A 27,789-nucleotide genomic window follows, 5' to 3' on the forward strand; every position below is an offset into this window, starting at 1 on the left:
AATAGAGTAGTGAGGGTCAAGAAGAGAAAACGAAGGAAAGAGGAGAAAGAGGAGAAAGAGGAGAGGAGGGAAGAGGAAAGTAGAGAAATAGAAGACAACGTAGAGGAAAGGGGAGAAAAAGAAGACAGGAAGAAAGGGAAGAGAAGGTCAAGAGCAGAAACAGGAAAAGGAGGATGAGGGAAGAAGAGAAAAATAGGAGAAAATGGAGCAAGGAGAAGGAAAGGAAGAGTAGAGAGGATATAGAGGAAGGAGAAGGAGAGGAGAAAAAAATAAAAGAAAATAGAGTAAAAGAAAGGAAAGAAGGGAAAGAGAGGATATGGAGGAGGCGAAGGAAGGAGGAAAAGAGATAGAGTAAGAAATAGGAAAGGAAGAAGAGGGAGGAGATAGAGGGAATAAAGGAAGAGAAATAGAGTAAGAAAAAGGAATAGAGGAAGTGAAGGAAAGGAAATGAGAGAAATGAAAGATAAAATAGAGTAAGGAAGAGAAAAAGAAGAAATAGAGAGAGAAAATAGAAAAGGCGAAGGAAGAGGAAAGAAGATAAATGAAGTATAGGAAAGAGGAAAGAAAAAAAGGAGAGGAGAAAGAGGAAGCAGAGGAAGAAGCAAGAGGAGAGATGTGGAGTAGGAAGTGGAGGGGAAGGAATAAAGAGGAGGAGGAGGTGGAGGAGAAGAAGAGGAGCTATGGAAGGAGAGAGGAGAAAATGGAGAGTGAGGGAGAGAGAGGAACATTCGTCACCTTCAGATAAAAATCCAGGTGAGTTATGGGGCAGGTATACATCACACACACCTGCCCGGCTCCCCCCATCCCCCCATCCCCCCCTCTTCCTCCTCCTCCTCCTCCTCCTATTTCTCTCACAACCTTCCCTTCCTTGCGCCCTCTATGTGTGTGTGTGTGTGTGTGTGTGTGTGTGTGTGTGTGTGTGTGTGTGTGTGTGTGTGTGTGTGTGTGTGTGTGTGTGTGTGTGTGTGTGTGTGTGTGTGTAGGAGGGGGAGGAATTCAAGGTTATTGCAAATTAGGTAAAAAGCGTATTGATGTTTTTCTCTTCTTTTTTTTTTTACACGGAATAACGCATGAAAAAACTATGATGGGAAAATATAATAATGATGATAATAGTAATGGTAATAATAATAATGATGATAATAATGATAATGATAATAATAATAATAATAATAATAATAATAAATACAATACAGGGACGATTTTAGACATAATTAAAATCAAACGAAACTAAACCACTTAATCCACTTTTTGAAGAACACAAACTATATTCTTATTTAACTTTATTTTCTCTTTCTTGTTGCTCTATTTCTTCCTTGGCTTCCTTTCGTAATAGAGTAATTAAAGCAGAGGAGAGATAATTCTAAACATACTGAATTACAAAAAAAAAAAAAAAAAATCGAATCACCTCAACTATCCTTTATCGGTTTATATTTTCATTTTACTGTATCTTCTCTATTTTCTCTTTCTCTATTTTCATTCTCTATTTCTTTATTTTCTCTTTCTCTATTTTCATTTTTCTGTATCTTCTCTATTTTCTCTTTCTCTATTTCCATTCTCTATTTCTTTATTTTCTCTTTCTCTATTTTCATTTCTCTGTATCTTCTCTATTTCTAGTGTGGCGGAAATAAGCTGAATCATTAATCTTAAAAAAAACGGTAAAAAGGAGAACATTTAATAATCTGAAACACTTCTTGAAATTGAAATCGTCATCGAATTTATTATAAGCAATGGACGATTTAGATTTTTCATTTTCTTGTCATTTCTCTATTTATGGTATGACGAGACAATCTTACTAATTAATTAAACTGAAATAAATCGTCATCGAATTTATTATAAGCAGTGGACGATTTAGATTTTAATTTTCTTGTATTTTCTCTATCTATGGTATGACGAAACAATCTTACTAATTAATTAAAATGAAATAAATCGTCATCGTATTTATTATAAGCAGTGGACGATTTAGATTTTAATTTTCTTGTATTTTCTCTATTTATGGTATGACGAAACAATCTTACTAATTAATTAAACTGAAGTAAATCGTCATCGTATTTATTATAAGCAGTGGACGATTTATATTTTCATTTTCTTGTATTCTCTCTATTTATGGTATGAAGGAAATAATCTTACTAATCAATCCTTCATAAATATATATAGTAAAAGGAAAATAATCTGCCACACTCTTCTTTAAAATGAAATCAAGTCACCGAGTCTGTTCTAAGTATTACACATTTTATATTTTCATTTTATTCCATTTTCTCTTTCTGTCATGGCGGAAATTATCTTATTATTACATCTTAAGAATAGAATAAAAGGAGAAACAATTTATTTATCTTCTGCTTCTCTCTCTCTCTCTCTCTCTCTCTCTCTCTCTCTCTCTCTTCCTTACTCCATTTCTCTCCTTACCTCTTCCTTCACTTTCTATATATCCTCTCTATCCTTTCTTTTCCTCTTCCTCTTCTAATCTACTGCACTCCTCTTAAAAAAAATGACCTCAATTCACCGATTCTATTTTATGCAGTACACGGTTTCTATTTTCATCTTATTGTATTTTCATTTCATCGTATTTTCTCTAACTCGTGTAAGATGCTGATGGAGAGAATCTTAAACAACTTTACAAGCTTACAGTACAAGATTTATAGTTTAATCTCATCGTATTTTCATTTCCTTGTATTTTCCTGTGACTGTATTTTCATTTTGTTACATTTTCTCTTTTTTTTTTTACAACTAAAGAGTCGAGACAAGGGCAACAAAAAGAGTGTAGAAAAAAGCCCGCTACTTGCCGCTCCCACAACAGAAGATAGTATAGAGTAACCAAAAGAGAGGTCAATTTCGGGTGGAGAGGTGTCTTGATACTCTCCTTGAAAGAGGTCGTCATAGGCAGGAGGAAATACAGACGTGTGAGATGCTGAAAAAGGGTATTTTAGATGCCTTAATAAACCTACGATACAACTTTTCCATTTTTATCAACTGTATTTTCATTTCACTGTATTTTCATTTTATTCCATTTTCTCGCCTAAGATACTGAGGGAGAGAATCTAAGTCTTTTAAAAACCTACGAATCAGCTTATCAGTAACATTAAACACAATTCTCAAGTAAAATCCTTCCTTGGCTATTTTAAGAAACCCTCGACATTTATTGATATCCACCTTAGCAGCACCATTAAACACAATTCTCAATATAAAATCCTTCCTTGGCTATTTTAAGAAACCCCCGACATTTACTGATATTTTACAGCCTTTAAGCTTATCTAATCTCGTAAGGCTCTGATGAAGGTATATTGCTCAGAGGCCTCGAAAGATACACTAAACGGAGAGATCAATTTGAAATACTTCTCTTTACGTCGATATTAAAGTCGGTATTCTCAAATGCTTTCGGCTCTCACATAAACAGTTTACAAAGCCCGATAGAGATTGGTCTGGTGTTAATATGTTTTTTTTTCACGTTCATGTTGCAGGGAAAGGTAAACTAAACGATGGGGGGAGAAGGAATAGGGGCAGGGAGGAAAGGATAGGATGAAGGAGCTATTATGTGCCAAGAGAAGAAAGGGAGGAAAGAAGGAGATTAGTCGGGTGTTAATGCTGTTGTTTTTACGTTCACGGTACAGGGCAAGATAATGTAAACAATGGAGGGATAAAGGGAAGGAGGGAGAAAGAAAGGGAGAAGGGAGGAAATAATAGGAGGAACGATTATTGTGTCAAAAGAAGAAAGGGCGGAAGAAAGAAACTAAAGAAACGATAAGGAAGGAAAAGATAAAATTAACGAAGGAGAAATAGAGAGAGAAAATTACCACCCGTGTCATGAAACTACCCATGGAAATGCCCACAACGCCTACGAAACCCTGTCAAATCACCACTAGGGTCATAAAGCTACCCACGGAAATGCTCACAACGCCTACGAAAGCCTTGTCAGACTACCAACAGGGTCATTAAACTACCTACGGAAATGCCCACAACGCCTACGAAAGCCTTGTCAAACTACCACCAGGGTCATGAAACTACCCATGGAAGTGCCCACAACGCCTACGAAAGCCTTGTCAAACTACCAACAGGGTCATTAAACTACACACGGAAATGCCCACAACGCTTACGAAAGCCTTGTCAAACTATCACCAGAGTCATGAAGCTACCCATGGAAATGCCCACAACGCCTACGAAAGCATTGTCAAAATACCACTCGTGTCATGAAACTACTCATGGAAATGCCCACAACGCTTACGAAAACCTTGTCAAACTATCACCAGAGTCATGAAACTACCCTTTGAAATGCCCACAACCCCTACGAAAGCATTGTCAAAATACCACTCGTGTCATGAAACTACCCATGGAAATGCCCACAACGCCTACGAAAGCCTAATCAGATGTGTGTACTTGGGGGCCGAGATGTTTATGGAAATGGTCCTAATACGTCTGTCATTCAATCCCCTTTCTGAGCAGCACACACGATCCAAATGCTCCTTTTCACTACATGTTTCTCGCGTGATGTGTTGGAGGGAGCGTACAGTAGCGTAGCGGCCTTGATATACAATACTTAACACCTGAGAAGTTACATTGACACAGTTCTTAATACACGATATACAAATACCAAACGCCTGAGATCTGATTTTGACACACTTTCTCAGTACATAAAAATCCAAATACTATACATCTGAGAATTGAGTTTGACACACTTCTATATATAAAACAACACATATGCTACACACCTGATACTTTGACACACTTCTCAATACAAAATGAAACACATACTATACACCTGAGATTCGATTTTGACACACTTCCTCATACAAAAATAATACATATGCTATACACCTGAGATTTTGACACACTTCCTCATACAAAAATAATACATATGCTATACACCTGAGATTTTGACACACTTCTTCATACAAAAATGATACATATGCTATACACCTGAGATTTTGACACACTTATCAATCCAAACTAATACAATTACTGTACACCTGACATTTGACTTTGCCACCTTTCTATATATATATATAAATACAAGACACCTGACCCAGTTTATGGAGCACAGGATCAATCAGTACACATTTTAAACATATACTGATGATACCACTTTTTTTTTTTTTGGCATCCTGTATTGTATTTTAATTTAACTTTTTTCATTATCTTGGACTGGATTCTTTATATATGGGGAGTTTATAGGGTGTGCTATTTATTTTATTTTATTCCTATTTAATTTTGTTCTTTTCCTACTTACTCTTTTAGCGAGGAAATGAATGAAAAAGTGATAAATAAATGAACTAACTATCTAACTATCTAAACAACTATACATAACAAGCTGAATAAGTAAATAATGAATAAACGCAGAACTAACTAGATATTTAAATAGTGCTTAGCGGGGTTTTTTCTACACTTTCTTTTTGTTGCCCTTTGAGTTACTTCCTGTAGTGTAAAAATAAAATTAAACGTAAATAAATAACTGCATACCATCTATCAAACTAAGTAAATAAAAAGCTAAATCTATAAACGAGTAACCGAACTTGTACAGGAAAAAATACACTCACAGATTCTGACGGTCCGATTTGGTCTCTGATGCCGGGCACTTTTTACTTCCTATTAACACCATCACCCCCAGGTTCTGAAAGGCAATGAAGAAGAGAATTAGCATATCACTCTAGTTTTATTTATTTTTTTCCTTGTTAATCAGCGTTACTTTATTTAGAACACGCTGTAATTTATTTTTCAACTCTCATTCACATTTTATTTTTTATCTTTTTATTTTATCTCACTCCCAGGTTCTGAAAGGCAATGAATTAAGAAGAGAATTAGCATGTCACTCCTAGGCCAGTTTTATTTATTTTTTTCCTTGTTAATCAGCGTTACTTTATTTAGAACACGCTGTAATTTATTTTTCAACTCTCATTCACATTTTATTTTTGATCTTTTTATTTTATCTCACTCCCAGGTTCTGAAAGGCAATGAAGCAGAGAATTAGCATGTCACTCCTACGCTAGTTTTATTTATTTTTTTCCTTGTTAATCAGCGTTACTTTATTTAGAACACGCCGTAATTTATTTTTCAACTCTCTCATTCACATTTTATTTTTGATCTTTTTATTTTATCTCACTCCCAGGTTCTGAAAGGCAATGAATTAAGAAGAGAATTAGCATGTCACTCCTAGGCCAGTTTTATTTATTTTTTTCCTTGTTAATCAGCGTTAATTTATTTAGAACACGCCGTAATATACTTTTCAACTCATTCCCTTACTCACATTTCTTTTTTTCTTCCACTATTCTTCCTTTTATTTCTACCTTAATTTGCTACCTTTCTCTGTTCTGTTAAAAAATACTACGAAAGCCTTGTCAAATATGTATCCTTGTGCACGAAAATATCAGTCGAGTTCTAACGAGTGTGCTTTTAGGTTCATGGTACAGAAGAACGATCAGACTATAAGAAGGGTCACAAAGCTACGTCTGGAAATGCCCAAAAGCACTACGCAAGCCTTGTCAAATATGTATCCTGGTGCCTTGAAATGTTTAAAAATATGACCAGATACTAATACTAATACCAATACGTGTTCTAATGAGTGCGGTTTTAGGTTCATGGTACAGAAGAACGGTCAAACTATAAGAAGGGTCACAAAGCTACGTCTGGAAATGCTCGAAAGTACTACGAAAGCCTTGTCAAATATGCATCCTGCTCGAACCTTGAAATATGTCACTCTTACGCCCGTTTTCTTTATGCCAATCCGAGTTACTCCGAGGCAAGCCGTAACTGAAGTATATAAAAGTTTAGTGTATTTTTTTATTATCGCAGTAAGACACGTGCCGAAGGTCTTGCTGCAGTCCTGAATACCTGGAGGCGTAGTTCTCACCCAGGTGTGGACAGGTGAGAGGGGTTTATGGTCCTTAAGGGGTCAGGAGTGGTTCATTTGACTTTTTATATTTTGGGCGGGTTTGAAATGAGTGGAGATGATTCAAGTTTTATTCCTCTATACGCGATTTTAATGGAGTTGTTTCGAGTTTCATTTATCTGTTTTCACGTTTTTTTTTTTTTTAATTCGTCTGATAATGTTCTTTCTTTCTATACGTATCCTTTTTTTTTCTCTCTTTTTTTTTACAGCTAAAGAAACAGCTCAAGGGCAACAACAACAACAACAAAAAAATGTAAAAAAAAAAAGCCCGCTATCCTTGCTTTTTTCTGTCTGTGTTTCTGTCTCTCTGTTTCTCTTTTGTTTTGCTTTGTTTCCTCCCTGCCTCTCTCTCTATTAGTCTCCTTTTAACCTCCTCTTTCCGCCCTTAAGACCAGAATTCACCGTCCTTTCCCTTTTCTCTTCCCTTTCTCTTCCTCTAATATTACGTCTCCTTTTATTCTCTCATTAAAAGCTCATATACCTGTCTTCTTATCTTTTCCTCCTCTCTCCTCTCCTCTATATCTCCTCTTCCTCCTTACCTTTCTCTTCTAATATTACGTTTTCTTTCTTTTTCTCTCATTAAAAGCTCATATATCTGTGTTAGCTCTTCCTCCTCACTCCTTCTCTTCCTCCTTCCCTTTTCTTTCCTTATTACATCGATTCTTCTTTGTTTCTCCCTCTTTTCCTCCCTCCGTACCTCTCCTCTCCTCCTTACTCATTCTCTCCTCTATTTTTCCTTCCCTTATCTTTCCTCCTCACTCCTCCTATCCTCTCTCTCCCTCCCTACTTTCCTCCCTCCCGCTAGCTCCCACGACCTACCTTTTCCTCCCCACTTTTCCCTCCCCCTCTCCCTCTCGCTCCCTCTCTCGTTCACCCCGCCCCCCTCTCTCTCCCTCTCTTTCCCATACCGCAAACAACCCATAATAAACTTGGTCTCCTCCTCGTGTGGTTAGTCGCATTTTTTTTCTTTGGCGTTCTTTCCATCTCCCGTTTCTTCTCCTTTTTTTTAACAGTTTAGCGGCACTCGGTCACTAAGAAAAATGAACGGAGGTGTGTGGTCTCTCCAAATAGTACGCAATGGTTTAATTAGTACTTAGCATTAGGAGGAGGATGAAGGAAAGAAAATATCCATGCTGATCAAAACTATACTGGTGAAAATATATGCTGCTGAAAAGTATGCTGTAAAAATATTTATGCCACTGGAAAAAATATCTATGATGCTGAAAAAATATGCTGGAAAATATGTATGCTGCATTAAAGAAAATATGCTGAAAACTATCTATGCTTCAAAAACCTATGCTGCAGAGAATAAAACCTAAGTTGAAAAAAAAAGCAAAACTATAATGAAAAAAAAAATGTAGGCACTGTTTTACTGGTACTTTGCATCAGGAAGGAAGGAAAGAAAAAAATATACATACTAAAATAAACAAAAAAAAAAAAAAGCTGAGGACTGTCAAAATAGTGTTAAATAAAAAAATATGCTGCTAAAAAAATATAATGAAAAAGAAAGGCACTTTGCATCAGGAAGGAAGGAAAGAAAAAAAATATATATACTAGAATAAACAAAACAAAAAAAAGCTTGTCAAAATAAAGTGTTAAATAAAAAAAATATGCTGCTAAAAAAATATAATGAAAAAAAATAATGTACGCACTGTTTCAATTGGTACTTTGCATCAGGAAGAAAGGAAAGAAAAAAATATATACTAGAATAGAAAAAAAAATAAGCTGAGGACTGTCAAAATAAAGTGTTAAATAAAAAAAAAAATATGCTGCTAAAAAAATATAATAAAAAAAAAATAATGTACGCACTGTTTCAATTGGTACTTTGCATCAGGAAGGAAGGAAAGAAAAAAATATATATACTAGAATAAAAAAAAAAAATATGAGCTGAGGACTGTCAAAATAAAGTGTTAATCTTTACTTAGAGAATAAATACTACTCATTATTATCAGGGTCGGTTTTGAAGAGTAATGATTTTTTTTTTTTTTTTGATAATGTGAGGACTAATTATTGGAACGGTCTGTGTACGAACTAACGAACACACACGAACGTTATATAGGTATGTGCGCTGAAGCCAAAGATCATTAACATAAAATCGGCGTCCTGATGTTGATAAAATTTGTATTCGTAACGTTAATAAAATCGATGTCCATGTGTTAAAAAAATCGGTATTGCAAAGTTAATAAAATCGATATTGGCGCGTTAAAAAGTATATATTTGTAACGTTAAGAAAATTGATGTTTGTACGTCATTAAAATTAATATTAATACGTTAAAAAATCTATATTTATACCGTTAAGAAAATTGATGTTTGTACGTTATTAAAATCAATATTAATACGCTAAAAAATCTATATTTATAACGTTAAGAAAATTGATGTTTGCACGTTAACAAAATCAATATTAATACGCTAAAAAATCTATATTTATAACGTTAAGAAAAATTATGTTTGCACGTTAACAAAATCAATATTAATACGTTAAAAAAATCCATATTTATAACGTTAAGAAAATTGATGTTCACACGTTAACAAAATCGGTATTAGTACTTTAAAAGATCGGTATTGAAACGTTAATAAAATCGGTACTAAAACGTAATAAAATCGGTACTAAAACGTTAATAAAATCGGTACTAAAACGTAATAAAATCGGTACTGAAACGTTAATAAAATCGGTACTGAAACGTTAATAAAATCGGTACTGAAACGTTAATAAAATCGGTATTGGAACGTTAATAAAATCGGTATTGGAACGTTAATAAAATCGGTACTGAAACGTTAATAAAATCGGTATTGGAACGTTAATAAAATCGGTATTGGAACGTTAATAAAATCGGTACTGAAACGTTAATAAAATCGGTACTGAAACGTTAATAAAATCGGTACTGAAACGTTAATAAAATCGGTACTGAAACGTTAATAAAATCGGTACTGAAACGTTAATAAAATCGGTACTGAAACGTTAATAAAATCGGTACTAAAACGTTAATAAAATCGGTACTAAAACGTAATAAAATCGGTACTAAAACGTTAATAAAATCGGTACTGAAACGTAATAAAATCGGTACTAAAACGTAATAAAATCGGTACTGAAACGTAATAAAATCGGTACTAAAACGTTATTAAAGTCAACGTTCGTATGGTAATAAAATCTTTTTCTTACGTTAATAAAAACATCGGTATTCGTACGTTAATAGAATCGGTGTTCGTATGTAAATAAAATCGATGTTCATTTTAGGAGCAGTGAGTAGCGGCCTTTTTTTTATTATTGTTTCCTTTTTTTGTGCCCTTGAGCTGTCTCCTTTGTTGTAAAATAAAATAAAAATACGATAATAAAAACATCGGAGTTCATAAGTTAATAAAATCGGTTTTCATACGTTAATAAAATCGAGATCCATGCGCTAATTATAATCGGAGTACGGATTACGAACTAGCGAAAACACTCTAAACGTTATAAGTGTATGTTGGTGAAAGTCTAAAATCGCTAAAACAATTACCAATACTCGTAATTCTCTCCTCGAAGGCAAAGAATCAAACATGTGAACTCTTGCCCCTCCTTCCTTCACTATATTTCTTCCTTTGTTTATTTATTCATATTTATTTATATTTATTTATCTATTTATTCAATTTATATTTACTTCTACATTTTAATCTCTTTCCTATCAATTACCGAAAGCTAACTCAGATATAATTAGCTCTTCCTTACATTCTTCCTCCTCCTTCTCTTCCTCTTCATTTTTGCACCATCTACTCCTATACCCGTTCCCCTTCATCTCCCTCTCTACCTCCTCATCTCTATCTTCTAGACCTCCCTGTTTCTCCTCATCTACCTCTCTACCTCCTCATCTCTATCTTGTACATCTCCCTCTTTCTCCTCTTCTCCCTCTCTATCTTCCTTACCTCCTTATGTTTATTATCTATTTTCAACTTTTCATATTAATTATTTGCTATATTTTACTCCGGAAAGTACTAACTGGCTCTCCTAATACTTATCAAACGCTAACTCAAGCATGTCTTCTTTCTCAGGTCCTGTAATTCAAGGGCACCAATGGACTCTTTTGAATAACCCTTTTCGTCCTTGAGAACTCCTTCCTTTACTGTAAAAAAAAGAGGAGAGTATCAAAACGTCTATAGAACTACATTTGATCCCTTTGGTTTTGCATATCCTGTTGTATTCTTTATTTTATTTTATTTTATTTTATTTTTTGGGGTTGTGTCGTCCGTCAAACTCATCCAGACCCATAACTCAGGCATATACAAAGTAACTGTGGGTTCTTTTTTTATTATTTTATTTTCTTATTTTGCGCCCTGGATCCGTCTCGTTTCCCGTACACAAATATTCCTGGGGCTATCATGCATCATCTTCAACAAGGAAGCATCTTCAACTTCGCATCTTTTATACAAATTCCTGCTTTCCCCTTATCTCCTTCTCTACCTCCTCATCTCTACCATCTTCGCCTTCTCTTAAGCTCTTCTCATCTCCCTTTCTACCTCCTCCTTCTCATCTCTGCGCCTCCTACGCCTCCTCCTTGCTTCCCTTCATCTCTCTCTCTCCCTCTATCTCCTCATCTCTGCATCTCCTCCTCCTCTTCGCATTCTTATTTTTTTCTCGTCTCTACCATCTTCTACTTCTCCCAACCTCTACTCATCTTTCTACACCACCCCCTACCCTTCTCGCTTCCTCAAATCTCCCTCTCTTCCACCTCATTTTTGTAACTCATTTTCCTCCTCTTCCTCTCTTCCCCTCATCTCCTCTTCCTCTTCTTTTTTGCACCATTTACTCCTCACCGTTCCTCCTCATCTCCCTCTCTACCTCCTTATCTCTATCTTCTACACCTCCCTGCTTCTCTTAATCTCCTTCTCTACCTTCTCCTTCTCCTTCTTTATTATATATGTAGCTCTTATTCCTTACCTCTCATCATCTCCCTCTCTACATCCTCCTTTTTCTTCATTTTTCCACCTCCAACTCCTCCTTACAGTCCATCATCTTCCTCTCTACATCTCCCATCTTCTTCGCCTCATCTTCATAACCTCTCATCTCCTTACCCCTCATCATCTCACTCACTACATCCTCCTCCTTCTTCGCCTCATCTTTATCACCCCCTCATCTCTGCACCTCCTTTATATTCCTCTCCCTAGGCCGCGGGGGACACGGGTGTATACCTGGCGCTTAATTACCATACTCCGTGACCCATTACACACCTTTGTGGCTCTTTCTTTACCTTGAATTGGGAGACCTTTCGCCGGCCATCTGTATTCTTGTGTGTATTTTTTCTTATGTGTTTTCCTTTGTGTTTTTTTTTTACTTAAGTGCCATTTTTTGCCTCCTACGAAGACATACAGCATTTTAGTTTTTTTTCCTGTTTTCCTTCTTTTTTACTTAGAGGTGACTGTATTTTCCTCCTCCTAAAAAGACATATATGGCATTATTTGAATATGTTTTGTAGGCGTGGCATTAGATGTAGCAGTTGTAATAGTAGTAGTAGTAGTAGTAGTAGTAGTAGTAGTAGTAGTAGTAGTAGTAGTAGTAGTAGTAGTAGTAGTAGTAGTAGTAGTAGTAGTAGTTGTAGCAGTAGTAGTAGTAGTAGTAGTAGTAGTAGTAGTAGTAGTAGTAGTAGTAGTAGTAGTAGTAGTAGTAGTAGTTGTAGCAGTAGTAGTAGTAGTAGTAGTAGTAGCAGTAGTTAGAAGTAAAAAAAAAAAAAAAAAGCCAGATACAAACAGTTAAAGACAAACGTATAAACAAAAAAGAAAATAATAACAACAACTACAGCAACAACAACAACAATACCACCCCAACCACCACCACCACCACCACCACCACCACCAACAACAACAACAACAACAACAACAACAACAACTACAACAATACCACCACCAACAACAACAACGGAAAAAGAAAAGAAAAAAAAGAATCCACCACCATATAATCCCACGTTTTGTTTGAAGAATCCGATCCTGTTTGCAACGCCTCGACCCTCTGCCACATACCTCCCCCCCCCTCCCCCCCACACACACACACCAAGCCATTCCTACCCTTCACACATATACGATTCGATTCTACACAAGGGCGTGGTGGTGGTGTAGAATCCCAACGCCAAGAGGTAAGAGGGAGGGAGAGAGTCTATAAAGAGCATTGGATCCTCTTGCTAACACGTGGAACGAATCGGATCCCTCTCCACCTATACACTTCCTCCTAATGCCTTCTCTGAACCCTTCTAGCGACCCTTTTCACCTGTCTTGTTCCCACTAATTCACCTGTCGAGGGCGGAAGACAAGGTGAGGAACAAAGGGAAGGAGGAGGAGGAGGAGGAGGAGGAGGAGGAGATGGTGAAAAGGATGTGAATGATGATGATGATGAAGAGGAAGAAGAGAGGAGTATAGTGAAAGGGTTCGTCTTTTAGTTGTAGTAGTAGTAGTAGTAGTAGTAGTAGTAGTAGTAGTAGTAGTAAACATGACGAAATAAAAAGAAAGAAAAAAACAAAAAGAAACATCTCTCTCTCTCTCTCTCTCTCTCTCTCTCTCTCTCTCTCTCTCTCTCTCTCTCTCTCTCTCTCTCTCTCTCTCTCTCTCTCTCTCTCTCTCTCTCTCTCCCCTCATAATTTATCTACCTTCCTCTTTTCCGTCCCTTCCCTCACCTCAACCTTCCTCAACCTTCCAATTATTCTTCGTTTCCATATTTATTGCTTTTATTTCCTTTTCTCTTTTCTTTCATTTTAATTTGTCGTTTCTTTTGTTTTTTTCTAAATCTTAAATTATTCTCAACTTTATTTTTTCTTTTTCTTGCACTTTTTATCTTCTATGTTCCTATTTATTTTCTTTTTTATTCCCTTCCTCTCTTTTCTCTTCCTTTCCTTTCTTTTCCTTTCCCTTCACATTTTCCTTTTTTCATCCATTTTTCTACACTTCAAACTTTCATCTTCAATTAGTTTTTTCTTCTTTTTCATTTTCATTTCCCCTCTTTTCTTAGTTTTTCATCCTCATTTTCACTCTTTCTTTGATCTTAATTTTCCTTTTCCTCGTTTTTCCAAGTATGCTCAAAGTCTTCCTTACGTTAAGTTCTCCTCTTTATTTCCCTATTCTTCCTTTTCATTCCATTTATCTCTTTTTTTTACCTGAATTTGCCTTTTTCACAACTCTCATCAATATTTTTTTAATTTTCTTCCACACTCAATTCGTTCTTTCAAATCTTATAAATTATCTATCTTTTCCTTATGTTCATGCCTTTCATCACCTTCCTCTCCTCCTCTCGTTTATCAGCATTATTTCCTTCTTCCTTCTTCTTCCTTCTTCCCACCTATCACTCTTTACCTTCCTCCTCTATTTCCCTTTTTTTGCTCCTTTCTATTTCACTTTTCACTTCACTTTTTCCTTTCTTCCTTTTGCCTTCTTCTTCCTCTCCTCTTTTTCCATCCCTTCCCTTTTACTTTTTCCCTTTCTTCTATATTTTTTTCTCTTATTTATTTCATTTTTTACCTTCGTCTCAGTTACCTTCCTTTTCCTTTACCTGTCCTTCTCTCACCTCCCTTTCCTTTTCACTCTCTCCCTTCCTCCCCTATCTATCTTCTCAGTCTTCTATTTTATCTCTCACTTTACTCTCTCCTTCTTTTCATTTGCCTTCCTCTTTCTCTCTTTCCCTTCCTCCTTACCTGTCCCTCTCTCACCTCCCTTTCCTTTTCACTCTCTCCCTTCCTCCTCTATCTATCTTTTCTCTGTCTTGTATTTTATCTCTCACTTTACTCTCTCCTTTTCATTTGCATTCCTCTTCCTCTCTCTTTCCTCTTTCTCTTTCCCCCCTCCTCCTCCTCCTCTTCCTCCTACTCTCCCTCATCCACTAATGTATCTATTTTTCACTCCATTTCCCACTTTACACCCTCTTACCTTACCCTCACCCTTCCCTCTCTCCCTCCCTTCCCCGCACTTGTCCTTTCTCTCCCTCATTGGTGGCAGGTGTGGGAGGGAAGCGGAGAGGACAGGAGAGAAGGGAGAGGGGAGGGAGGCACTATTTACCTCCTGACGGGCGCAGAGTAACCAGGTGTCTGCAACAGGTAAACCGGCTTAATGAGGGGCACAGGTGAGCCGGTGAAAAGATCTAGCATAAATTATTCAGTGACACCGCCGGCAAATGAGTCTAACACGTGACGCAGGTGAGGGGGGGGGGAGGGGGGGAGGGAAGGGAGGGGAGGAGGAAGGGGGGAAGGTGTATATGAAATGAGGGAGGAAGGAATGGAGTAAAAGAAATGGATAGCGTAAGTAAAAAGTAGAAAGGAGCCACTAATATATATCTGTGTATGTCTGTGTGTGTGTGTGTGTGTGTGTGTGTGTGTGTTTTACCGTATACCAGGAATCATTAGGGGCAATAGTACAGGTTTGCATAAGAGATAGACAGATACAGATAGATAGATTGATAGATAGACAGAGGAAAGGTAAAGGAGAGGAGGAAAAGAGAAGAAAAGAAATAAGGGAGGAAGCAAATAGGAAAGATAAGGAGAAAAGGGAGAAACAGGAAAAAGAAGGGAGAAAAAAAGGGGAAAACGAAGGGCAGGAAGGAGAAAAAGATGGAGAAGAAGAAGAAGAAGAAGGGAACGAAAAGAAAGTAAAAGATTAACATAGATAGATAGATAGATAGATAGATAGGACAGGACAGGACAGGAAGGAGAAAATGAGGGAGAAGAAGAATTGAACGAAAAGGAAGTGAAAGATTGACACATAGATAGATAGACAGATAGATAGATAGATAGATAGATAGATGTATAAACAGAAAGATATTAAACTTCTGGTCGAATATATATACATTAAATTAAAACATAAAATATACTCGACATAAATGATGATGCTAAAAAATAGGTTAGTCTACCGTCACCTGCGCCTGGGAGGAATCCAGGTGTCAAAGCTTCGATATTAAAATGCTAAGTGATAGTTTTTTTTTATGGATCAGGCGATGAGTTTGTCGATGATGAGTGTTATTAGATCAGTCTCTCTCTCTCTCTCTCTCTCTCTCTCTCTCTCTCTCTCTCTCTCTCTCTCTCTCTCTCTCTCTCTCTCTCTCTCTCTCTCTCTCTCTCTCTCTCTCTCTCTCTCTCTCTCTCTCTCTCTCTCTCTCTCTCTCTCTCTCTCTCTCCATCTATCTATCCATTTCTCTCTATCTAACTCTCTCTTTCTCTCTCTTTCTCTCTATCTCTCTTTCACCTTTTTTCTCACTCTATTTGTATCTATCTATCTATCTCTGTCTATGTCACTCTCTATCTCTTTCACTCTCTATCTCTCTATCTATCAATCTGAGAGAGAGAGAGAGAGAGAGAGAGAGAGAGAGAGAGAGAGAGAGAGAGAGAGAGACTTCACACACATCAATATACGTTTTTCTCTTTTTTAACCTACAAGTTGTTTACACATATTAGCCATTTACTTGTTGTTTATAGTGACAAGACTCGTTTCAGGGAACAGGCCACCTCTATCCCCCCCACCCCTTCCCCCTCTCCCTCCCCCTCCTCTTCCGTCAGGTAGGAAAGGCAGGTAACGCCCCTTCATAACTCACCTGGCCGGGCTAATATGGTCACCTGAAGGAAAGGGACCTGTGTATTAGTGTTCTTTCTTAAACGTTCTGGAGGTGGTGGTGGTGGTGGTAGTGGTTTGGTCGTTCACCGGTGTGTGTGTGTGTGTGTGTGTGTGTGTGTACCTTTCATATCTCTCTCTCTCTCTCTCTCTCTCTCTCTCTCTCTCTCTCTCTCTCTTTTACTTCGTTTTCCCTTCCTCCTTTTTCTCCCTCTTTTGCTCCTTCCTGCCCTTCGGTCCTCTCCCTTTTTATCATTTCATCATTTTCATTTTCCTATTTCTCCCTTTTTCCTTATGTTTCCTATTTGGTTTCCTCTCTTTTTCCTTTCTTCTCTTTTCTCTCTCCTTTAACTTTCCTTTCCTTTCATATATCCCATCTCATCTTCTTCTCCTTCGTTTTTACTTTCTGTTCATTTATGTTTTTCTCCATCAACATTTTTTAACTCTCTTCCCTTCTCTTCCACCTCCCCCTTTTCTCCTTTCCTTTCCTTTCCCTTTCGCTAACATCCTTTCCTGTCCTTTTCCCTTATTTCTACAACCTCTCTTACCTCTCCCTTCCCTTTCCTTCTCTCCCGTTCCGTTCCGTTCCCTTCCCTTCCCTTCCTTTTCCCTCCTTTCCCGTACAATCCTGCTCCTTTCCTTTCCTTTAGTTTCCTTTCCTTTCCTTTCCTTTCCCTTCCCATCCCTTCCTTCTCCTTCCCTTCCCATCCTTTCCCTCCCCTTCCCTTCCCTTCCCTTCCCTTCCCATCCCTTCCCTTTCCTTCCCTTCCCTTCCACAAAACCCCTTCTCCTTCCACTTCCCTCACCCTACACCCCCCCCCACCGTTTCCATGTGTGTGTGTATGTGTGTGTGTGTGTGTGTGTGTGTGTGTTTAATGGTACGACTAAACGCAGTATATGAGAGTCACGCGTCACCCCCCATCAGCACCCACCCAGACACGTGTCACTTACCGTACACACGTGCACACACACACACACACACACACACACACACACACACACGTGCACACACACACACACACACACACACACACACACACACACACACACACACACACACACACACACACACACACACACACACACACACATATGCGTTTATTTATATTTCTTGTCTCGTTATTTTCTCGTTTTTTATTTCGTTTTCTTTATTTCGTTTTATTTTGGGAGATTAAGTAAAAACACACGCATTTTTTTCTCTTTTTCTCTATCTATCTATCTATCTATATCTTCCTCTCTTTATCTATCTCTATATCTCCCTCTCCCTTAATTAATATATGTTTCCCTCTTTATCTATATACCTATCTATCTATCTATCTATCTATCTACCTTTATCTACTCTTCTCTGGTTCTTTTCTATCGGTCTCATTTCTGTACTATTTTTTTCACTTGGAAATGAAAATAGTTGAATACTCGTCCTCATCAACGCATGCAACTATTATTTTCTACTTAAAACACTTATAATTTATTTCTGGGTCGTCATTAACAGTCATCGTGTTTCCACTTCTTTTAATCTTCATTCAGTATTACCAACAACACACCTGCGCTCACCCGTGCCACCACTACCACCGCCTCCACCACCGCCTCCATCACCACCATCACCACCATCACCATTTCTCTCTTCATCTAATCCTCTCTTACACCAAATTCAAGAAACCATCCTCTAAAAATTCCTTCCTGCGTTTCCATACACTATAAAGCCCTTTTGTTTTTTTGTTTTTTCCACTTAATGCATTGTAGTATTTTATAATCTCCTTTAATATACTTCACTACCCCCGTTTTCTTCTTTTAACCTACTTATAATCCTTTCTTCTTCCAATCTATACTCTGATACCCGATTTTTACTTCAGTCTACTTAAACAACCTTTCTTTTTCAGTCTACTTTTTTTTCTTCAGTCTACTTAAACAACCTTTTTTCTTCAGTCTACTTAAACAACCTTTTTTCTTCAGTCTACTTAAACAACCTTTCTTCTTCAGTCTATTTAAACAACCTTTCTTCTTCAGTCTACTTAAACAACCTTTCTTCTTCAGTCTATTTAAACAACCTTTCTTCTTCAGTCTATTTAAACAACCTTTCTTCTTCAGTCTATTTAAACAACCTTCCCTCATCCTTTTTTCTACTTTTGCACCTTTCCTCCTACCTGTAATTACCAACAGCTATTCCTTTTCACCGTCCACAGGTACATTAACATCAAGAAGCTCTTAAAATGTAGAGTATAGCTCGTTTAATTGCTATTCTTCCTTTAATAATTATACTTGGAAACTGTTTTCTTTCATTAATCTTCACTAACCTTCTACCTGCAATTACCAACAACTATTCCTTTTCACCGTCCATAGGTACATTAACATCAAGAAACCCTTAATATGTATAGAGTATAGCTCCTTTAACTGCTATTCTTCCTTTAATATACTTGTAAACTGTTTTTTCATTAATCTTCTTCAATAACCTTTTTTTCTATTTTTTCATCCATAGGTATATTAGTTAACACAGCAATTATGAGGCAATGAAATGTACGAAATGTATCCAACCGAACTTCCTGTAATATACTTAAACATCTATATCTTTTGCCTATAATCTCTAACAACCTATAAATTATTTTCTTTTCCTCAGAGTATATTCAAAGACTCGAGAAGGCGTTTAATTAATTATACCCATCACCGTTGCCAGACTATCGTACTCAGAGCATAGTATTTACCTGTTTCTGACGCCTAACTATTGCCAAGAAACATCAGAATCTAACTCTTTTAAAGATAACTATAAATAAGTTTCGTTATTGGAGACCAGAAGACAGTTTTGGGGTAGGAAGTCGGGAAATATAATAGGCTGAGTACGACAATCTGGCAAAGTTGATACCCACTTCCTTTAATCCGATGCAATACCCAGTTTCTCTATCTTCAGTTAAGCTCCAGCAACCTCTATCCTTTCCTCGTCCATAAGTAAACAATCAAAGGAGGCGAATTATAACCACTGCCTGCAACCTGATCCAACATCTAATCTCCCAAACTTTAAACTCTAACAATCTACATCCTCTTCCTGTCCACAGTAAACATTCAAAACAAGGATGGGGGGTATAAATGTATAAATTATGATCACTTCCTTTAACCTCATCCAACACTCAAACACTATAACAAACAATCTTCCTCACGTCCACATTAAGAAACAGGATGGCGTTTAACAGCCAATCTAACTTCCGTGAACCTAATCCAACAGCCCTTTTTCTGCCTTCATGCATTAACTGGGTTCGATTCCCGGGCGGAGTGGAAGAAATTGGGCGGCTTTTCCGATACCCTACGCCCCTGACCACCCAGCAGCGAGTGGGTACCAGGTATTAATCGGGGGTTGTGTCCCGTCTCCTGGGGTCTGTTCCCTTCTCCTATGATTCCTTCCCCCTCCTATTTCTCTCCGGTATATGACCACAGATGTTGCGCCGACTAAACGAAACTTTCCAACTTTTTTCCTCTTCCCCCCACAGGTACATCCACAGCAAGGAGAAGCCGTTTAAGTGTACGGAGTGCGGGAAGGGTTTCTGCCAGAGTCGCACGCTGGCCGTCCATCGCATCCTGCACATGGAAGAGTCACCCCACAAGTGCTCCACCTGCGGCCGGAGCTTCAACCAGCGCAGCAACCTCAAGACGCACCTGCTCACCCACACCGACATCAAACCCTACACCTGCCCCCAGTGCGACAAGGTGAGGCGATGATAGAGGAGGCGAAGGAGAGGGTGAAGAAGAGATTGTTTTTGAGTGTGTGAGAATGGGTATGTGTGTGTGTTTTCTTCTGTTTTATTCGTGTGTGCGTGAGCTGTTTGTTTTGAAGTGTTTGTAGTTGATGTTGTAGTCTGGTGGTAGAAGTTGTGGTAGAAGTAGTAGGTGAGGTACAGATGAAGGGGACGAGGGCGAAGAGGAAGGTGTTTTTTGGGTTTTTGGAGTGTGAATGTCTGTCTTTTTTTTGTGTGTGTGTGTGTGCTGTTTGTTTTGAGGTGTTTGTAGTTACTGTGAATGTCTTGTAGTAGTAGAAGTAGTAGTAGTAGAAACAGTTGTACAAAAAATCGTCGTTTTCAGTCTTACTCTTCATCTTCAGTGAGTATGTGTGTGTGTGTGTGTGTGTGTGTGTGTGTGTGTGTGTGTGTGTGTGTGTGTGTGTCAATCAGTCTGCATGTCCGTCCGTCTATCTATCTGTCTGTCTTTCCTCCTCCTTCTCTCTCCTCCTCCTCCTTTTCCTCCTCCTCCCATCACGCGTCTTGCTCCCACCGCCGCGGCCTCCGTCAGAACACCCCAAGACGTCCCCCTCCGCGCCTCCACCTCCGTCAGTTCCATTCTTATTTATGCCTAATTACGATGCCCGCCCCGTCAGCTATTTCACATTTTATCGCATGTAGAACTGAGGGTTAAGTTTTCGGTTAAAGTATTGATTTTCTTTTTGTTTTTTGTTTTCTTATTTCATGCTTTCTTGGTGTGTGTGTGTTGGGGGGAGGGGAGGAGGGGGGAGGGGCAAATGTGTGTGGAGTGTGTGTGTGTGTGTGTGTGTGTGTGTGTTTGAAACCTAACGATACACTACCACCACCATCACTACTCCCATAACCAACAACAACTTCAATAACAACAACAACAAAAACAAAAAACAACAACAACAACATTAACGCAATATTTCTTCTCCTTTTCCACTCTGTTCTATTTTTTTTATTTTCCTCTTTTTCTTTTCTTCATCTTCATTTCGTCTACCTCCTCCTTCTCCTCCTCCTCCTCCCTTTCATCCTTTTCTTCCTATTCCTTTTTTAATTCTCATCCTTCCTCTGTCCTCTATCCTTCCGCGTCCTTTTATTCCTCCTGCTCTTATTAATATTTTCTCTCCATGTTTTTCCTTATCCTTCACAAACACATTCTTCTCCTCCTCCTCCTCCTCTTCCTCCTCCTGCTCCTTTTCTTCGCTCACATTCTTTATAATTTTTCTCTCCCTCTTGCTTCTCCTCCTCCTCCTCCTCCTTCTCCTCCTCCTCCTCCTCCTTCTCGTTCTCCTCCTCAAACTTGCTTCTCCTCCTCCTCCTTTTCCTGCACCACTAACGACTCCTCCTTCTTTCTTCCTCCTCCTCCTCCTCCTCCTCCTCCTATACTCTTTCTCATCCTGCAACACCAACGACTCCTCCTTCTTCTTTCTTCCTCCTCCTCCTCCTCCTCCTCCTCCTCGACATGCAGGTGTTCCGACGCAACTGTGACCTCCGCCGCCACGCCCTCACCCACAACCTGACCTCGCCCCTTGACCTCGACCTCAGCGCCCTCCCCGCCTCCTCCTCCACCTCCTCCAGCTCCTCCTCCAACTCCTCCCTCCTTGGGCTGGACCTCGCCGCCCCCGCCGCCGCCCTCCACCACCACCACCGCCTCCACCACCACCACCACTACCCCCTCTCCCCCTCCTCCCCCGCCGCGGCTGTGGAGGAGGAGGAGGAAGAGGAGGAGGAGGGAGAGAAGGGGGGCATCCCGGGCCTTCAGGTAACTGCCGGGAGAACCTACAGCAGCGACGAGGAAGAGGCGGCCAGGGTGGGGAAGCGATCCAAGGTAGGTGTTGAGGAAGGGGAAGGAAGGGGGATTTGATGGGGAATTAAAGGGGAAAAGTGGTGTTAAAGGGGGAATGAAGGATTGAAGGGGATGATGAAAGGGAGGTTGAGGCTGGAAGGGGGAGCTTTGATGGAGATGTAAGGGGGGAATGGGGTCACTGAAGAAGGGGAAGGAAGAGGGACTTGATGGGGAATTAAAGGGGAAAAGTGGTGTTAAAGAGGGAATGAAGGATTAAAGGGGATGATGAAAGGGAGGTTGAGGCTGGAAGGGGGTGCTTTGATGGAGATTTAGGGGAGAAGGGGGTGACTGAAGAGGAATTAACGGGGGAAGGGAGATGATAAAAATGAATTCAAGGGTGGAGGCGGTTATTAATGGGAATTTAATGGGGAAAGGACTCCTAAAGGGGGAACTGAAAGGGAATAACTTTGATAGTGAATAAAGGGGTGAAGGTTGTGATTAAACTATAATTAAGGGAAGGTGGTGATTAAAGAGCAACTAAAGGGTTAAAGAGTGGAGGAATTAAAGGGGAACTAAAATGGAAAGAGAATGACATAATGGGTAACCTTAATAGTTTTAGTGGCAAGTGAAATTTAATGAAACGGTCAACTCTTCCTCATCCATTTACTGAAGGGGCGGAAGATGAAGTATTTTAAAGAAGGGAGAGTGAGGGAATTAAAGGGGAATTAAAATGGAAAGAGAATGACATAATGGGTAACTTCAATAGTTTTAATGGCAAGTCAAATTTAATGAAACGGTCAACTCTTCCTCATCCATTTACTGAAGGGGCGGAAGATGAAGTATTTTAAAGATGGGAGAGTGTATTTTAAGGGAGGTATGGATGAAAGGAGCAGTGAGTAGCGGGATTTTTTTCTTCATATTATTTTCCCTTTTTTATGCCCTAGAACTGACTCCTCTGCTATATAAAAAAAAGAAAGGCTAAGGGTGGATGAATGACAGTTAAAGGATGTGAATGGTAAGCTAAGGGGATGGGGGGTGGAAGGGGTGAATGGAAAGTTGAGGAGAATAAAACAGTCAGCTCCCCTTGCCTCATCTATTGCAGGGGCGGACTGGGAACTACTGGAGATCAAGTAGATGCGGAGGAACAATGATTCATGCAGTGGGGAGGGGCGGGGAGGGGCGGGGAAGGTGAGGGGAGGGACAGGTAATATTTCACAGGTATTTCCGTGAGGCTGGCTGGCTGGCTCGGCGGGTCTGGGTCTCGGTCTGGGTGCGACGTGGCGGCCTCCACCCTCATAAGTCACCGGGCAGGGCGGCGCCGACTGGGTGGAGACGAGAATAAAAAGGGCTTGACATAATGCCCACTGGGAACCATCCGAACCGCTCTACCAAACGTGCTGGGTGTGGGGGAGGGGGGAGGGAGGGGGGACACAAGGGGGAGCCACCACTACCATCACAACTACTACTACCACTACTACTACTATTACTACTACTACTACTACTACTACTACTACTACTGCTACTACTACTACTACTACTACTACTACTGCTACTACTACTACTACTACTGCTACTATTACCATGATTACTACCACTGTCCATCTCTACGATATCCCCTCCTCCTCCTACTCCTACTACTACTACTACTACTACTACTACTACTACCTACTACTACTACTACTATCACTATTAATCAACTAATACTACAGCCCCCAGCACTACTATCTCTTCCATCACTACTACCACTGCCACCACCACTACTACTACTACTACTACTACTACTACTACCACCACCACTACCCCCTCCACCATCACCTGACGCCCCTCCAACATGGCCGCTCATCTAATCCCCCCACGCCCTTTGTCTCCCCAACAGACTGAACGCCCCACCACCCCCGCCGAAGGACCTCCCAGCGGCGCCGACTTCGATGACGACGACGAGGACGAGGAGGACGACGACGAGTTTGGGAAAGACGACCTGCTGGTGGATGATGATGACGATGATGACAGTAATCACTCGAGCCCCCCCACACTGCTCGGGAGGTTCCGCTCAGACCAGCAGAAGGAGCCGCTAAATCTGGGCGCCTCCACCTCCGCCTCCCTCGCCTCCTTCAGTATAGCTTCCATCATGGGCGGTGCGGACTAACGCTTCCAGGGGTCGTGTGTGTGAAGGAAGGAAGGAGGGAAGGAAGGAAGGAAGGAAGAAGTGGGTGGTAGGAAAAGAAAGAAGGAAAGGCAAATAATGAAGAAAGGATTGGCTGTAGGAAGAAAAGGAGGATGGAGTGAGAAGGAAGGACTGAGATTTGAAGGAATGAAAGGAAGGAATGATGGATTGGTGGTATGAATAGAGAAAATGAAGGTAGGATGGGGAGGAACGATAGAGAGTCGGAAGGAAGGATGGATGGATGGGTGGTAGGAAAAGAGGAAAGGAAGGAAGGAATAGGAGCAGGAATAGACAGTTGAATGAAGGAAAGGAAGAATTGATGGGTTTATAAGTAAGTGTTAATGACCGAATGGAAAGCATGAAGACTGTGTTAAAGGATAAATAATTGAAGGAAAGAGGAAAAGGAAGATGAAAAAATGGAAGAAAGCTAAGGAAGGGAAATGGAAGGATGAATGAATGAATAAATGAAAAGAAATAAGAAAGGAAGGAAAGAAGGAAAGCTCGAATGGAAGCAAAAGATGTAAATAAGGAAAAGATGAACGAGATAAAGAAGTTGATGAATATGGAGAGAACAAAGACAAAGCAGAAAATGAGAGAAATAATTAATGAAAACAGGAAAAATGGAGACAAGGGGAAACGGATAGTGAGTAAGAAAAGACAATTAAATAAACAATGAAGATGATGGTGATGATGATGACGATGATAATGAAGACAAAGAAGATGGTGAAGGCAGCTCATGACATTAAACCACGCAAGAAACAATCACTGAGCTTGAAGATGATGATGATGACGAAGATGATGATGATGATGATGATAATGGTGATGGTGATGGTGGCTCATGGCTCTTGAAGTCCTGGCACGATCATCTAGTCATGGGAGCCTCGGGTATCAGGGAGGAGGAAGAAGAAGAAGGAGGAAGAAGAATCGGAGACGGGGAGAAGGTGGAGGAGGAAGGAGCCGTGGCGTCCCTCTCCTTACCTGCCCTTCCTCCCTGCGTTACCTGAGGGATTGGATTAAGTCTGTGGGTGAGGTGTGTAGGTAATTAATAAGGTGTTTCAGGTGATGTGTACGGTACAGTGTATAGCTAAGCATTATACTAGAGTTAGGGTGTCTGTGTGTGTGTGTGTGTGTGTGTGTGTGTGTGTGTGTGTGTGTGTGTGTGTATGTTGATATCGCTGCACGTGTATAACCTCTCATTTACACACACATTAAAGGCTTGATCGAGGAAGTAACGCACGTAAAATTGACATTCACCCAGGTGGAAACATGTACTTTGGGACACATGTGCGCGCGTGTGTGTGTGTGTGTGTGTGTGTGTGTGTGTGTGTGTGTGTGTGTGTACAAAGTCATTGGTGGGGGGTGGGGGCTACTCCTTCAATACCTCAGTTCTATAATTTATTGTCGTTGTTGAGTGTTTGCTGTTGTTGATGTGGTAGTGTGTTCGTGTGTGCGTGTACCGAGGAGGGGGAGGATGAGGAGGAGAAGAAAGAGGAGCCATAGAAGAAAGAAGGCAAAGGAGGAATAGAAAAGAAAAAAAAAAAATCCGTATAGAGAGCGCGGCTGAATCAAGAGGTCTGTAACAAGTGACAAAGAGGTAAGAGGAGGCATACAAGAGGACGAGAAGAGGAAGAAGAGGACCTCCCCATGCACCCAAATGACCTTGTCCCTTCACTTCACCTAAAACAAAACACTGTCGCCTGCCCCACGTCACCGCCGCCGTCAGAACCAGTCACCTTTAAATCCGATTCTTCAGCCTTAAGTATATGTCTTTTCTTGACCTTCTTTGAACAGACATATTCTTTTATTTATTCTTTTCCCTCTCTCCACCTCGTTTGAAAGCCTCCATCTCTTCTAAAGCTATTCAATTTTCTTTATACCTCTACCAACTCCATTTCTCCTCCTCCACTCCCTCCGCTTCCACCTCCATCTCCACCTCCTCATATGTTATTTTTCCTCTCTCTCCACCTCGTTTGAAAGCCTCCATCTCCTCTAAAGCTAATCAATCCCTTTCCCTACCTCCCCCTCCTCCATTTCTCCTCCTCCACCTCCTCTTCTTCCTCTTCTGTTTCTGCCTTCTCTTTCACCCCCACATATGTTATTTTTCTCCCTTTCACCACCTCGTCTCAAGCCCCATCTCTTCTAAAGCCATTGAATCTCCACCTCTTCCACCTTTACCTCCTCCTCCATCTCCTCTTCCTTTTCTGTTTCCACCTCCTCTTCCACCTCCACATATGTTAGTTTTCTTCTCTCACCACCTCGTCTCAAGCCCCATCTCTTCTAAAGCCATTAAATCTCCACCTCTTCCACCTCTACCTCCTCCTCCACCTCCTCTTCCTCTTCTGTCTCTGCCTTCTCCTCCACATATGTTAGTTTTCTTCTCTCACCACCTCGTCTCAAGCCTCCATCTCTTCTAAAGCCATTAAATCTCCACCTCTTCCACCTCCTCCTCCGCTGCCAAGAACATAAGATCAAACTTTCCTGTTCTTTTCTATTTGACTGGATCCACCACCACAAACTCCTCCCCCTCCTCCTCCTCCTCCTCCTCCTCGCTCGCTCCTCCTCCTAAAGCAGTGAAGGATAAACATTCCACGAACTGTATTTCCCTCTCGCCAACACAAGAGATCACCCACTTCCCGCCCTCTCTCCCCCTCCACCGCCCGCCCTGACCCACCCCCACCACCCCAAGCAGCGGAGGTGGAGAGGGAGGGATGATGGTGGTTCTGGAGGAGGAGGAGGAGGAGGAGGAGGAGGAAGCATGCACCGGGCAGCTGTCAGTGTCCTATCAGCATGAAGACTACGCGTTGTGAGCCACTTAATGTTGACTGTAACGATTTTCCCTCAATAAAAAACAAGATTATCACAGCCACAGTTTTACTCCCTGCTGCTACACCCCTCCCCTAGCGTCCCATCAGCCCCCCTCCCCATAGTGCTTTCGGTGGGGTGGAGCCGACGCCGAGAGCTGCCAGAACAACCCCGCGCCGCTGAGGGAGAATATTACAGCATGTGGAGCCTCGGTGATTATTAGTAAGAGGAGGAGAATTTTCTGATAAAACCGAAGGCCCAGAAAAGGAAACACAGCCGAGGAATCCCAGCCGATGGTCGTAAATACTGCAGCAGGAGAGTCGGGGGGAGGAGAGGCGCGCGGCCCAATCACCAAAGCGCGCCAAGTCTAAATCTACAAATCACGTGACCAGCGAGCAGCCGTCCAGCCAATCGGAGGTCCACGTTGGGAATTTAATATTGTGTGCCAGGAGACAAATGAGGTAGAAAAAGAAGCAAGTTTTGTGGTATATTCTGCTGGAAGGAGTTTTGGTGGGGGGTTCAGGGAGGGGGAAGGGGAGGGGGGGTTCAGGGAGGGGTAATGGGCAGGGGGAATGGAGAATGTGTGCAAAACAAGAGAAATGCAGGAGGGTGAATAAAAAGCGTGTAAGAAAGCAAATAAAATGTTCACTGTGGTCTCGGAGAATGAGCTTTTTAATCCACCACTGCAACACACACACACACACACACACACACACACACACGGGGGCAGTCACACATACAAGGCTCACACAACATCATAACCACACATACTAAACACACATCATACATAAGGTAACACAGCATTTTAATCAATACTCTGACGTTCTTTGAAACCATAAAAAAAAACATCACAACCTTACCATCCACCTCAAATGTAGCCTCTCCCTCCCTC

General features: G+C 40.4%; 1 protein-coding gene and 1 long non-coding RNA gene across 3 annotated transcripts in view; one reads left to right on the forward strand and one right to left on the reverse strand.

The window, feature by feature from the left end:
* Positions 1–26,957, forward strand: part of LOC126981488 (protein sister of odd and bowel-like) — a 33,349-nt gene extending 6,392 nt beyond the window's left edge. Inside the window, exons 2-4 of one of the 2 annotated variants that reach the window (XM_050832578.1) lie at positions 19,894–20,110; positions 21,614–21,973; positions 23,808–26,957. In XM_050832578.1, the coding sequence (XP_050688535.1) occupies positions 19,894–20,110; positions 21,614–21,973; positions 23,808–24,077 (847 nt within the window). In that variant the 3' untranslated portion in view covers positions 24,078–26,957. The remainder of the gene's footprint in view (positions 1–19,893; positions 20,111–21,613; positions 21,974–23,807) is intronic. The other variant, XM_050832579.1, reaches the window with a different exon arrangement.
* Positions 25,214–27,387, reverse strand: LOC126981489 (uncharacterized). Its single transcript, XR_007733964.1, has 2 exons — positions 26,307–27,387; positions 25,214–26,167 (listed from the first exon to the last, which is right to left on the reverse strand). It is a non-coding gene; the product is annotated as an uncharacterized LOC126981489 (long non-coding RNA).
* Between the last annotated feature and the right edge of the window lie 402 nt (positions 27,388–27,789).

This window comes from Eriocheir sinensis, chromosome 48 (genome assembly GCF_024679095.1).
Source record: "Eriocheir sinensis breed Jianghai 21 chromosome 48, ASM2467909v1, whole genome shotgun sequence".
In the NCBI taxonomy this organism is placed as follows: Eukaryota; Metazoa; Arthropoda; class Malacostraca; order Decapoda; family Varunidae; genus Eriocheir; species Eriocheir sinensis.